At 36.7% G+C, this 14,970-nt stretch overlaps 1 protein-coding gene across 1 annotated transcript in view; it reads left to right on the plus strand.

Annotated features, from left to right (window-relative positions):
* CDK14 (cyclin dependent kinase 14) overlaps nt 1-14,970 on the plus strand; it is a gene marked incomplete at its 5' end in the record, with an annotated part of 305,956 nt that overhangs the window by 41,240 nt on the left and 249,746 nt on the right. Inside the window, one exon of the mRNA XM_004389659.2 lies at nt 8,904-9,024. Coding sequence (XP_004389716.1) covers nt 8,904-9,024 — 121 coding nt within the window. The remainder of the gene's footprint in view (nt 1-8,903; nt 9,025-14,970) is intronic.

Here is a 14,970-nt window from a genome sequence, read left to right on the forward strand (position 1 = left end):
TTTGATTTCTTGACTGCTGCGTCCTTGGGCATTGCTTGGGGATCCAAGTAAAATGAAATCCTTGACAACTTCAGTCTTTTCTCTGTTTATCATAATGTTGCTTATTGGTCCAGTTGTGAGGATTTTCGTTTTCTTTATGTCGAGTTGCAATCCATTCTGAAAGCTGTAATCTTTGATCTTCATCAGTCAGTGCTTCAAGTCCTCTTCACTTTCAGCAAGCAAAGTGGTGTCATCTGTGTATCTCAGGTTGTTCATGAGTCTTCCTCCAATCCTGATGCCATGTTCTTCTTCCTATAGTCCATCTTCTCAGGTTATTTGCTCAGCATACAGATTGAATAAGTATGGCGAAATGATACAACCCTGACACACACCTTTCCTGACTTTAAAGTACACGTTTTCCGCTTGTTCTGTTAGAACATCTGCCTTGTGGTCTGTGTACAGTTTCCTCATGAGCACAACTAAGTGTTCTGGAATTTCCATTCTTTGTAGTATTATTTATAATTTGTTATGATCCACAGAGTTGAATGCCTTTGCATAGTCAGTAAAACAGAGGTAAACATCTATCTGGTATTCTCTGCTTTCAGCCAAGACCCATCTAACATCAGCGATGATATCCCTCGTTCCACAGCCTCTTCTGAATCTGGCTTGAATTTCTGATAGTTCCCTGTTGATGTACTGCTGCAACTGCTTTTGAATGATCTTCAGCAAAATTTTACTTATATGTTATATTAATGATATTGTTTGATAATTTCTACATTCTGTTGCATCACCTTTCTTTGGAATAGGCACACATATGTATCTCTTAGAGTCAGTTGGCTAAGAAGCTGTCTTCCAAATTTCTTGACATAGATGAGTGAGCATATCCAGCTCTGCATCCATTTGTTGAAACATCTCAGTTGGTATTTTGTCAGTTCCTAGAGCCTTATTTTTTGCCATTCTTCAGCACAGCTTGGTTTTCTTCCTTCATTACCATCACTTCTTGATCATATGCTACATCCTGAAATGGTTAAATGTTGACCAGTTCTTTTTGGTACAATGACTCTGTGTATTAATCTCATCTTCTTTTGATGCTTCCTGTGTAGTTCACTAGTAGAATCTTTCAATATTGCAAGTTGAGGCTTGAATTTTTCTTTAGTTCTTTCAACTTGAGAAATGCTGAGCTTGTTCTTCCCTTTTGGTTTTCTAACTCCAGGTCTTTGCACACTTCATTGTAATATTTTACTTTATCGTCTAGAGCCACCCTTTGAAATCTTCTCTTTAGCCCTTTTACTTAACCATTTCTTCCATTCACTTTAGCTAGTCTACGTTCAAGAGCAAGTTGCGGAATCTCTTCTGACATCCATTTTGGTCTTTTCTTTCTTTCCTGTCTTTTTAATGACCTCTTGTTTTCTTTGTGTGTGATGTCCTTGATGTCTTCCCACAACTGTCTGGTCTTCGGTCATTAGTGTTCAGCACATCAAATCTGTTTCTGAGATGGTCTCTAAATTCAGATGGGATATACTCAAAGTTGTATTTTGGCTCTAGTGAACTTGTTCTAATTTTCTTCAGCTTCAGCTTGAGCTTGAATATGAGCAATTGATGGTCTGTTCTGCAGTCGGCCCCTGGCCTTATTCTGACTGATGATATTGAGCTTTTCCATCGTCTCTTTCCACAGATGTAGCCGATTTGATTCCTGTGCATTCCATGTGGTGAGGTACACGTGTATAGTCACCGTTTATGTTGTTTGAAAAAAGTATTTGCATTGAAGAAGTAGTTGGCGATCTTCGGAATCATTTCTGTCACAAAGGCCGTCTTTCCAAGTACTGATCTTTCTTCTTTGTTTCCAGCATTCACATTCCAATGACTAGTAATTATCAATGCATCTTGATTGCATGTTTGATCAATTTCAGACTGCAGAAATTGGTAAAAATGTTGAATTTCCTCATATTTGGCATTAGTGATTGGTACATAAATTTGAATCATAGTTGTAATAACTGGTCTTCCCTGTAGGCATATGGATATTATCCTATTCACTTAACTGTGTTGTACTTCAGGATAACTCTTGAAATGTTTTTTTGATGATGAATGCCATACCGTTCCTATTCAATGTGTCATTCCCAGCATAATAGACCGTATGATTGTCAGATTCAAAATGGCCAATACCAGTTCATTTCAGCTCACTAATGCCTTCGATATTGATCTTAATGTGGTCTATTTCATTTTTGACGGCTTCCAATTTTCTTAGACTCATACTTTTGTACATTCCATGTTTCAATTATTAATGGATATTTGCAGCTGTTTGTTCTCATTTTGAGTCATGCCACTTCAGGAAATGAAGGTCCCTACAGCTTGACTCCGTCCATGTCATTAAGGTCAACTCTACTTTGAGGAGGCAGCTCTTCCCCAGTCGTATTTTGAGTGCCTTCCAACAGGAGGGCCTCATCTTTTGGCACTGTATCAGACAATGTTCCACTGCTGTTCATAAGGTTTTTCACTGGCCAGTTTTTTCAGAAGTAGACCGCCAAGTCCTTCTTCCTAGACTATCTTAGTCTGGAAGCTCTGCTGAAATATGTCCACCATAGGTGGACATATTGAAATACTAGTGGCATCATTTCCAGCATTACAGCAACATGCAATCCACCACAGTATGACAAAATGACAGACGTGGGGCATTAACAAGGATTTGAGAATGAATTATCCCAAGCCTTCCCGGGAAACACTCACCTTAATTTCTTATTTCTCTTCAAAGCTAAACAAACCAACACACTAAAGAGAGTGTATATTGTCATTTCAAATATTATATATGTATAAATAATTTTATCTTTATATGTTGGCTTCCTTCCTGTCAAGTGCAAAGCATGCATCTGGCATAAAATCATAATTATTCTTAACTGTTCTAATTATAGTTGTCATTATTTCTGTACATATTATGTCTTTAATACACATATAGGTACATACTAATGTAATGTTTTGGTTATATAGTAATACTTATATCTTTGAAAATGGCCTAAATATTAAGTTGTATTTCTGAGTATTACGTCTTGATTTAAAAATTAGATTCTTATAATGTATTTAGTGCATTTTACCTTTAGTTTTTAAAATTAGAAATGAATCAGCATGGATATAGAAATGCATCAAAACTGCTGATTTGGTCAAGTTATGGAATTCATTTTTTACATTGTGTTGTTATCTAGCATTGGTATAATAACTATGAGTTTCATTAACTGAGAGGCAGAAACTAGAAAACAAAATGTAAACCAGTGAACTGCGAAAATGATGATATAGTCGCATATACACGATTGAAAATGATTATGCTTTCTCTGCTAATGTGGATGGGATATGATGGGATCATTGAGGTGGAGTTACTTATTTGAAGTGCTTTTTAAGAACTTGGACATATATGATCTTCATACATTTAATCAGCAAGATTTGGTATATTTTCTTTGGATCACTGAGCTTGGATGTACCTTAAAGTTTCCTTAGTCTGGCCCAGATGTCAGCAACCTTTTTGTCTAAGGGCCCGATAAGAAATAATTTAGGCTTCGTGGGTTATTATCTGTCAACTGCTCAGCTCTGCTATTGTATTGTGAAAGGAGCCCTAGACAATATATAAATGAATCGGTGTGATTGTGTTCCAGCAAAATTTCTTTACCAAATCGGGTGACCAGCTCCCAGTCCCAAAAGTTGCCGACCCCTATCTAGCCCCTTCATTTTACACATAGCGAACCAAGGCCAGAGAGCTTACATAACTTAATCAAGGAGACACACCTAACTAGTTAGTGTAAGAACCACTGTCATGTTTTCAGTTTTACCCTATCACAAGCCTCATAATAATAATAAGCAGGCTAAGTCTGGCAACAAAAGCATATTCTCATATGGTATTTAGCCAAATAATTCTGAGTAACTGATCTTACTACATATATTAATTTTACTGAAGAAGTATATCCAGAAGAAGTGTATTGTTTTTATCTTCTATGTAAAATAGAAAATAAAAGTCTTCCTAGAAATGAAGGTTAATTATTTAAATATTTTCTTCTTTAGGATGTCTATACTAAAATTTTTTTATTTCTACTATTTTAACATAAAAAATGAGGAAAAAGTCTGAGCCCTTTAGGATGGAAAGGAATTAGGCATAAATTATTTTCTTTAAAAATTTAGAGATAATTAAATAAAATCAGAGGAAGATAATCTCATTTTATTAGAATTTATTTTCAAAGATTACTTTTATTCAATGTAAAGACTGGCAAATGCTATTCAAAACATTTTTAAAGGATTTTGGTATTCTGTAAAGGGTAGCTTCTGTTAAAGCAGAAGTCTGGACAGGCACGAAAATAAAGATGCTTCATTCAAAGGAGAGTAAAGGATATTTGTAATCTTAAAACTGACCAACATTGTCAGGTGCCCTTGAGTGCATTCCGACTAATAGTGACCCTGTGTACAACAGAATGAAACACTGCCCAGTCTTGTGCCATCCTTACAATCGTTATGTTTGAGCCCATTGTTCCATGTGCTGTGTCAGTCCATCTTGTTAAGGGTCTACGTCTTTTTTGCTGACCTTCTACCTTACCAAGCATGATGTACATCTCCAGGGACCGGTCCCTCCTGATAATATGTCCAAAGTACATTAGATGAAATCTTGCCATCCTCACTTCCAGGGTGCCCTCTTGCTGTACTTCTTTTAAGACTTGTTTGTTCTTCTGGCAGTTCACAATATATTCAGTATTCTTCGCCAGCACCACCATGCAATGTGTCAGTTTGTTGTAATGTGGTAGCCTATGTGTTGCTCTGATGCTGGAAGCTATGCCACCCGTATTTCAAATACCACTAGGGTCACACATGGTGAACAACTTTCAGCGGAGCTTCCAGACTAAGACTAGGAAGAAGGATGTCGATCTGCTTCTGAAAAAATTGGCCAGTAAAAATCTTATGAATAGGTTAAATATAAAAGCTTCTTAACTCCTCTGGAAATCTAAGATTCCATTATTCTAGTATCAGAGTTGCCCAACTTTGGAGACATTGGGAGTAAGGCTTGAATAGCAGGGTTTTTACTACTCTGGGGTGTTTATTAGTTAGAAATGGTAACACCTTAAAGTTGGATACATCGAATTGTTAGGTGAACCCTTTTAGTTGCCCATAGGCACATACAGCCTTTCATAGGCATACACTCAGCTAAAGCAGCGGCATGCAAATAACCTGTACTCATCTGGTTAGCTTTTCACTTTGCTTTTTGACTTTTAATTCAAACTAAACAGTAATATAAGAAGTTTTAATAATAATCCACGAACTTCATCCTTTTTAAAAGGTAGTGTGGCTCTCTTCCTGTAGTGTAACCATAGCAACTGACAAGGAACAGAGAAAGACGGCTTTCACACATGCTGTGTTAATTAATCCTGTCCTATGGTTTTCCTTCAGCTGGAAGATGCAGTTTAATAAATTTTGCATGAGTAAGCATGTTTTGATGCATGAATTTTGCCGAGAATATTTGAAAAAAAAAAAAAATCACATATTCAGGTTTCAAGGTATACTTCCTTGTTTTGTTTGTTTTTGAGTCATTGTTTTAATAATTTGCTCCATCCCTGAAACATTTTAGGATTTATTTATCTTTTCAACCAAACATGCATTTTTAGGGTGAAAACCTTTTACTCATCAGTGTACAGGATGCTGTCCACAAGAAAATGTTTTAATTGACTATATTAAAGTAAGATGATGAAAGAGTTTTTCTCAAGTGTTGCAGAAGAATGTACCTTTAAAACATAACATTATTCATCCTATCACATATTTACTTGCAAGCCACTGTAAGAAACTCGGTTTTAACACTTAAATTCATTTATATATTGAAAACTCTCATTTTCACTATTGTTTTGAGAGGTGTGTGCCCCATTGGAATGGAGTTTGGGCAATCCTCAACCTAAACATGTGGGAAGGAGGAGGATCTTGTAGATGAATAGCTTTTTCTATTTATATTGTCTAGAAATATTTAATAACCAGTTGATCAAATTCACAGTCAGAGTGAACATAACCAAAAAACCCATTGCTGTGGAGTCAAATTTCAATTCATAGTGACTCTATAGAACAGGGTAGAACTGTCTCATAGGGTTTCCAAGGCTGTAAATCTTTACAGAAACAGACTGCCACATCTTTATCCTGCTGAACTACTGGTGGTTTTGAACCACCAACCTTTTGGTTAGCAACCCAGTGCTTAACCACTGTGCCACCAGGGCTCCTTGAGTGAACATAATGGGCCTGAAATCACGTGTACATATTTTGACTTATACTATTTCTAGGTTATTTTGAGTTCTTGTTCTCCCTTAACTGAGAATGTCAGAGTTTCTATAACTAGCCTGCTCATCGGAGCTGTCAAAGAAAATCTCAGCTTTTCCTGTTCTTCTATCCCTGTAGACTAGCTTTCTGCAACACAGCCTCAGGAAAACCAAAAGAGTCAGACTAAATGTTTTTTGTGTCCCATTTGACTTGACAATTACATATGGAATGAGTCGGAACCTATTTCAGGATTTATGCTTAGCTCTTTGATCCTTGTATGGAAGCATGATCATTTGAGGAACCAGACCCTTTGATGGAACTACCAAATCGAGAGACACTCAGCTCTCCTGATTGTCCTATCTAGTGATCATTTGTGCCTAAACTGAGGGAGGTTAAAATGTTGTAGAGAAAAGAAGTAGAGTTATTATGAAAATCCATTATCAAAAAGTTATACCATATATGTTATGTGTACAATTTGTGCATTTTAATACAGAATATTTATAAATGTTAACCAATTTATAATATGCCATTGCAGTGTTGTAAAAACTGCATTGTAGAAAATACATTGAGTGACTAACAGTTGAATTAATTAGAAATTCTTTGTATCACCAACTGTCCTATTAATTTTAAAATTTGCATATAACACAGAAAATGGAATGTCTTGTGTTTAATATACAGAAAAAAGTCATGTTGCTAAATATTACACAAAAGTATAAATAATTATAGAATTAAAATGACTGTAATCATGGTAGGCTCACTGTAAAAGTTGTTTATGTATTTTGAGCATTACAGTGGTAAATAAGACTTTACACTTGTCCTTACTGAATATTCTTTAAAAGAAAATCTACGTATTTTGTGTTTTTTAAAAGAAATGCATATTCATTATACAAAACATAGAAAAAACTTGGGAGAACTTAGTAAATAAAAAAGAGATGTAATCCCATATTCTATAGCTAACCACTGAAGACATTTAAAAGTCATTTATTTTCTGTTAATCTTTTTTCTGTGCATATGAGTATAAGCTACATATACTATTTCACTTATATTATTGTGACCATTTTCCTCAACCTTTAAAATTTCTTAGGGAACCTTTTAATTTGCTGTATACTATTTCATCAACTGTGTGTACACGATTTATTGAACCGTTCCTTTATAATTATTTATTTGTGTGCTATTCATATGCAACAACAAGCTCAAACATAGGAACAATTGTGAGGAGGGCGCAGGGCTGGGTAGCGTTTCGTTCTGTTGTACATTCGGTTGCTGAGTTGGGGTTGACTTGACAGCCCCTAGCAACATTCATAGGAGCTTCCCAGATAAACATTTCCTAGTGAGTGTTTGGCAGAACACTGGAATCACAAGAACCTTTGAGGAAAACCTTTGAGAAAAGTATCAGACTTTCTTCTTGGAGATTTCCAACATGCACAAAAAAACGAAGGATACAGAAGTCTCCTAGTATGGAGAGTTTCTTAAAACCCATCATTTTATTTTTATTTTTTCCAGAGAAAAAACAGCATATTATTTTTATTAAATAACCACCTGACATTCCTCTAAAATACTTGTTTCCCTACATTTTTTTTGTTTATTGTTGTAGCTTAAGTGAAAGTTTACATTTCAAGTTAGTCTCCCATACAAAAATTCACACATACACTGCTATATGACCCTAATTGCTCTCCCCACACTGTGACAGCACACTCCTCCTTTCCATCCCTGATTTCCCGTGTCCATTCAACCACTCTTAACCCTCTCTGCCTTCTCATCTCACCTCCAGACAGAAGCTGCCCATTTAGTCTCATGTATCTACTTGAGCTAAGAAGCACACTCTTCACAAGTATCATTTTATGTCCAGTCCAATCTTTGTCTGAAGAGTTTGCCTCGGGAATTGTTTTAGTTTTGGGCTGACAGGGAGTCCTAGGGCCATCCTTTCTGGGGTTCCTCCAGTCTCAGTCAGACCATTTAGTTTGGTCTTTTTACCTGAATTTCAGTTCTGCACCCCACCTTTCTCCTACTCCGTCAAGGACTCTGTTGTGTTCCCTGTCAGGGCGGTCATTGGTGGTAGCCAGGCACCATCTAGTTCTTCTGGTCTCAGGCTGATGAAGTCTCTGGTTTATGTGGCCCTTTCTGTCTCTTGGGCTAATACTTTCCATGTGACTTTGGTGTTCTTCATTCTCCTTTACTCCAGGTGGTTGAGACCAGTCCATGCATCTTAGATGGCCACTTGCAAACTTTTAAGACCCCAAAACCCATCATTTTAAATCCATCTTTTCTCAAAGTTATTTGGCCTTGAAACTTTCTTATAATGCTTAATAACCCACAGAACTAGAGTTCCATGAGCCCTATCTTACAAAGTCAAAGAGATTTGTAAGCTTACTTGTAATATCTAGTAGTTGATGAATTATTTGTTCACTCTGCTGGTATTCTTAGATTTTCATGACTCCAGTGCTTTATCATGAAATGTTAAGTGATTTATTGGTAATTAGCATGCATTTGAAACAGATAAACCACAATATGCTTTTCCCAACCTTTCTATTAACCTTGTTATTGCATTCAGGCTTCTGTATTACAGTATTGCGTTTGACCTTTTAAAATGTGAACATTCAAATCTAAATTCCCTTGTTTGATTAATGCCCATTAAACGTCTTTACATTTCATATAACCCACAGGTCTTGCAAGAGCAAAATCCGTCCCTAGCCACACATACTCCAATGAAGTGGTTACCTTGTGGTACAGACCTCCAGATGTCCTCCTGGGCTCGACAGAGTATTCCACCTGCCTTGACATGTGGTGAGAAATGAAAGCTTTACTCTAGCTAATCTATCTGTAGTGCTTAGTCTGGGTCAAGCCTAGACAAACATCCTAACAGCTTGAATGAAGATTAATGGTGCAAGAGTGTTTGCATGGGTATGGCAATACTGTTGGATTTTTTAAAACATGATTGGGAATGTTCTCTAATCAGAGTCTCCCTTGCAGATGGTGTCTGGTAATGATTCTTGATGGACAGGGACAGAGACATTTTTCTAACTGTCAGGGCAGTGATTTTTCTTAATTTGTTACCTTATATTATAACAAGGAAGCAGCATAGATTGAAAGTAGCAGGGAACATGTTAAATTCACAACAAAACTCAGATACGTGGTCTGAAAATTTTGCTGCCAATGGTTAAGAACTAGATTAGGTGTCAGTATACCTCTCAAATCTGTTGATACCAGTTATCCAAAATAAAATAAAACAATTATTTTTTAAAATATTGTGGTAATGTCAGCATTGTCTCACTTTCATATAATGGTTTAGCAAAGCTTAAAAATTATCCTATGAGGCCTAAATACTAGCAAGAATTAATATGTAATTATTATTAATGGTGAACTATGCTGCATTCCAAATCAAGTGTGGTAGAAATTAAATAATCAAATAAGGAAACAGTATGTTTTCAGCACTCAGAAAAGGCTCGTGGAAAGTGTCTTTTATTGATAGAAAAATCGCTCTTCTAAACTCACAGTTATGTTGAAAGTAAACCAGTTCACACAGCATATCACTATTATATAACAGGAATCATCTTCCTTGAATGATTATGCCCTCATATGCAGATTTCAGCTTCATGTTCATATAATGTTTATGACCCCAGTAAAATGACAGCATGTGTTGTTTGTCTTACTGCTGTGTACTTACTTCACTGTTCCACCTTCAGTAATCTTGGCTGTTAGTAAATTAGGCTGTGATGAGGCCTGGTTTCTTCCTTGATGTTTTTGATCCAAAAATTCTATGGTGAGAAAACAATCAAGTTCCTTGCAAACTCGAGCACAGTATAGATTTCCTTAATTTAGGTTCCAGCACCTCCCTGGGTCTGAGCCTTCAGGATCTGAAAAGCCACTGAAAATACATGCAATATTTTGTATTCACGTGGGTATATTTATTTTTATGGCGTGTAGATCCATAGATTTTCACAGAGCTATAAAAGAGTCTAGGTTCTCAAACAGCCTGAGATTTACTGCCATAAATTTTATGTTGCCTTATAATAAATCTAATATCATTTTAATCCATATTCTAAAACACTGAAGATAAAAATGATGGTCTGTCATTGAGGGGCTGAGCTAATCTATATTTTCATCACATTTCCTGGCTTTCTTTTGGACAGTTGATTACATAGTTAGGTTTTTTTTCCCAAAGGCTATACGAGAGCATGCCAAACCAAAAAGGAGCCCTGGTGGTGCAGTGGTTAATAGCTTAGCTGCTAAAGGAAAGGTCAGTGGTTCGAAACCACCAGCTGCTCCAAGGGAGAAAGATATGGCAGTCTGCTTCTGTAGAGTTATACAGCGTTGGAAGCTTTATGGGGTCTCTATGAGTTGGAATCAACTCGATGGCAGTGGGTTTGGATTAAGCAAGGGCATGGGCAAAGTAGAAATTTAGACTATTAATTTTAATGGAGAAAAGGTTGAAAATGAAGACCAATGGATGCATTAGGATATCAGTGATTAGTTGTCTCATCCCCTTCCACCGTCCTGACTTATAGTTGAGAGTTGGCTTTGGAAGTAATCATTACTTAATATTCTTGAGTTATGGGTGGTTTAGTCTATTTTTTGAGTGTGGAAATTCTAGGTTGTTTTTCAGTGGGGTCTTTTAAGGACTCTGCTAATAGAACATAGTTTGGAAACATTTGTGGCTTGGAGCCAGTTTTGTTTCAGTGCTTGGCAGTTCAGTAAGACTGTACCCTCGCTAATCAGGAGAAGCTATTTTTTATACACTGGTGGCTAATATTTTCCAAATGTTTGAAAGTGCTCTTTAAAATGCAAAGAACCACATGGACTGTGATTTGCTAATGTGTCTGTTTCTGATGTGTAGTATTTGAATTCCAGTCTGTGCCTCTTCCACTTATCTCCTTTTCTCTTCTGTGTGTGTGTGTTTTCTCTTAAGAAGAAGGCTTGGGCTCTTTCTGCCAATTTGCTTTGAACGGAGGCATGAGGGAAGCATAGGAAGATGACTGTTACTTAAATGGAAAGGAGGAAAACTGATAGAAAATAGTAGACCCCAAATGTCCTTTTGTCTGCATGCCAAGATTATTCATCGCCAAAAACACATATGTTATATTTGAGCTGCTTCCCTTGCTTTTTGGCTCTTTACTTCCAAACCCTCAGATCTGAGTTATGTCTGTGCTATGCCTGTCATCCTGAATTTGATTTCATTCCAAGCCATTTTGTTATTATCCCATGAGTCAGGTAAATGTATGTATCTTTCCAGTTAGAGAGAAGTCCACAGGGCACTGAGTTTTGTGTAATCAATAGCATCAATGTCGTGTATTCAAAGACCTAGAAATGGGACTGTAATTGAGTCATGGCTCAGCCGCACCAAGGAGAAGTGCAAGTATTAACCTATGGACAATAGCAGGAGGCAGGTGGCAGTGGTTTCAGGCTATTTTTACAGTTCATTTACCACTGTGGGGCACTAGGATGATAACTAAAAACTAACGATCCCTACCCAGTGTTACCTTTTCCAGTATTCTGTTTAAATAGCCACAGGCCATAAAAATATTAATGAAGACACATATGGATTAACGTTGTCATCAAGTGATGGAAATCAGAGCTCGACGTGTTGTGATTTACTGCTTGAGGTCTCCAGCACCGTGGCAGTGTGAATACACTGTGCTATTTGAGAATTCATCAAGAAAGCTACTGTTTGTCTCCCTCCTTAAGGGAGGATTTAAGCAGAGGAATCAAATTGCATATTGCCTCTTGTATAACTTTTCTTAATTCTTGGATTTTATAACTCTTTGAAAGTCAAGGCGTAGGAAATCATCTTTAAGCTTCTTTAAAAAGGCTTACAAAGTACTGAAAACCATGTTCAGAGAAGTGCAAATGCAAAAAGCAGCTTATCTATGTAGTTCCTCCCTTGCCTGGGAACTCTGCTGTAGCTGTTGAAGTCGTGCTCCAGATAAGCCTTATATTCCCTTTACGTTGTTGCTGTGTGCCGTGGAGTTGACACTGACTCATCGAGACCCCATATGACAGAGTAGAACTGCCCCATAGGGTTTTCTAAGCTGTAATCTTTACAGGAACAGATCACTAGGTCCTTTCTCCTGTGGAGCCGCTGGTGGGTTCCAACGTCTGACCTTTTGGTTAACAGTGGAGCACTTAACCACTGTGCCGCCAGGACTCCTTATATTATTTTATAGAAGCCTGTAAATATGTTTGGAACTATCTTTGTTTGCTAAAGCAGCAGATGGCTTCGGATTATTTTCAGGGATTAATTTTTAACATAGGGTGACAGAGTTATCTATAACTAGTAAATATCTCATCAAATCACAGTGCTTTTGAGGGACCAAAATATATCATAGCACTATCTTGTGGTCTTAACTACAGTGTCCTCCAACACGGTAAAGAGAATGATAGTATGTCAGTCTCTTCCTTCCACTGTCTTTTTAAAAGTTAATTAACATATTAACTATGCTTGTCAAAGTGTAGGGCAAATCATTTATAAATAAGCCTGTCAAATGTAATGAGATTGCATATTAAATCACCCTTTTCTCTATTACATCTTTGATTTAAGATTAAAATTAATTTATTTAACATTGTAGCAGCTGGATGGTTAGAAAGAAAATATCATACTAGTCTTGATATATAGAAAAATGTCTTCCTCAAAATTAATTTTGCATATATCAGAAAAGAAATTGCCTATTCGTTGGATATTATAAGGCCATTTAGCATTGCTTTTTATTAAATAAGCCTAATCATCATACATATTGGCAGTATACAAGGTTCTGCCACCATCTTTAATGTTCTCTCCTGAATCAAGGAACATTTACATAATGAAATAAGTTTTCCTAGGACTCAGGTGGAGTCTCTGGGTAGTAGAAAGGGTTAATGTGCTTAGCTGCTAACCAACAGTTTGGAGGTTTGTCTCTACCCAGAGGCATCTCAGAAGAAAGACTTGGTGATCTGCTTCTGAAAAACCAGCCATTGAAAACCCTGTGGAGCACAGTTCTACTCTGACATACATGGGGTTGCATGAGTTGAAGTCAACTCCAGGACATCTAGTTACTGGTTGAGACTCAGGTTTATTTAACAGTGTTTCAAGAGAGACAATTATAAATGAACCATACTTCATACCACCCCCTGATAATAAATTTGTTTTATATGAGGACATATAATTTAAATTTGAGTCTTACGTAATAATAGTAACAATAGTAAGTACTTTTATTGAAGAAATAACCATATTTTAAGACCTGTGTGAAGCATTCTAATTACTTACCTATTGTACCAAGATACAGAGGAAGAAAATAAAACCCAGAGAGACTAAGCGGTATATTCAAGGTCATACAGGAAATAACAGAGCCTACATTCAGACTCTGGGCTAACCCACTCCAAAGCACTTTGTCTTTACAACATATTGCATAATCTCTTAAGGTGGTTTATAAGAAATTTGCCTTTATTGTGCTACTAAAGGGACTCTAAATCACAAGTAGAGCAAAATTTTTATTGTATAATTTAGGTTATGCTCTATGCCATGTCAGATCTTTTGTGTGCTTAAAATAGAGTGGGTGGCTTTTGCTCTCACTCAACAGTCTTGTTGACTGCTTTTCTCCTCTGATATCAGTATTCTAACAGATTCGATTATATAGCCTTATTCAAGGAAGAGTTTCTGTGAAGCAAACTAAGACAGGAATCATTGGATTGAACACATTTTTTGTGAGACCAAAATCTGTGCTGGCATGTATTTTCCCAATTCCCAGCCATTACTTATTTAACACTTCTGCTAAAATTAATGAGTTCATTTTAAACAGAATGGTAGTAAGAGTGAGAGTTTGAGTTCACAAGCTACATAAAGTCATCTATCTGTCAAGACTGTCTGCACATTTTCTAATTAATCAGGTCAAAAGACGAAGGAGGAGATGAATTAGTTATTGTCAAAAGTAACAACTCTTTAAGGGCTCAGGAGAGCTGCTCAAATAATGCATGATCCTAAGGACTTGTTGGTATGGCCACTGACAATGAAGTGGAACATAACAAAAGAGCCCAGGACAGTCAGAAGAGATCTGGTGGTTGAGGCTGAGCTCATAGTGGCAGCCCGTTCCTCAGCCTACCCCTACTACAGAAGTCCCTTAAAATCGATGTGACCATATAGTTTATCATGCACAGCAGAACACCTTTGAGAGTTGTTAGTAATTCCGCCAGGAGAGTAGGTGTAAAACAGGGTTTAAGCTGGGACATGGAATCACCTTTCTTAATGCAGCTGAGCAATAATTTGCTAAATGCTAGTGGTCAGTAAAGAGTTAATGCGTTTGAGTGCTTAATTCACACCTAAAAACTGCTAGCTCCAAATGCAAATTCCTTGTGGAAAACTTATTTTATATTGTCCATTAATGAGTTCTCTATGAGTACAATTCTCTAATCATTATGGCATTGTAGAGTAGTTTTGCCAAAGTGCTCAATTCAGTGATGGCTTTGAAGTGCTGAGCAGAAGCAGTTCTGGTTCTCATTCAAAAGTCTAGTGTGGTTATGGTTTTTGCATTCCATTATTGTTTATCAATGAATGTGTTTGTGAGGATAGATTATATGTGTGTTTCCAATGAATATTTTTCTTAATTTGTTACAGAGAAATTAGCTGAATGATAATATATAAAATGAGACATTGTATGCTGGCAAAATAATTGGCTACCCAAACTAGTTTTGGGATTTTTTTTTTAAATAGCCAATTTCAAATGACTAAGTTTCACAATATTACAATGAGTGTACCTCATCTGC

Source organism: Trichechus manatus, unplaced genomic scaffold (assembly GCF_000243295.1).
Source record: "Trichechus manatus latirostris isolate Lorelei unplaced genomic scaffold, TriManLat1.0 scaffold00253, whole genome shotgun sequence".
Classification (NCBI taxonomy): Eukaryota; Metazoa; Chordata; class Mammalia; order Sirenia; family Trichechidae; genus Trichechus; species Trichechus manatus.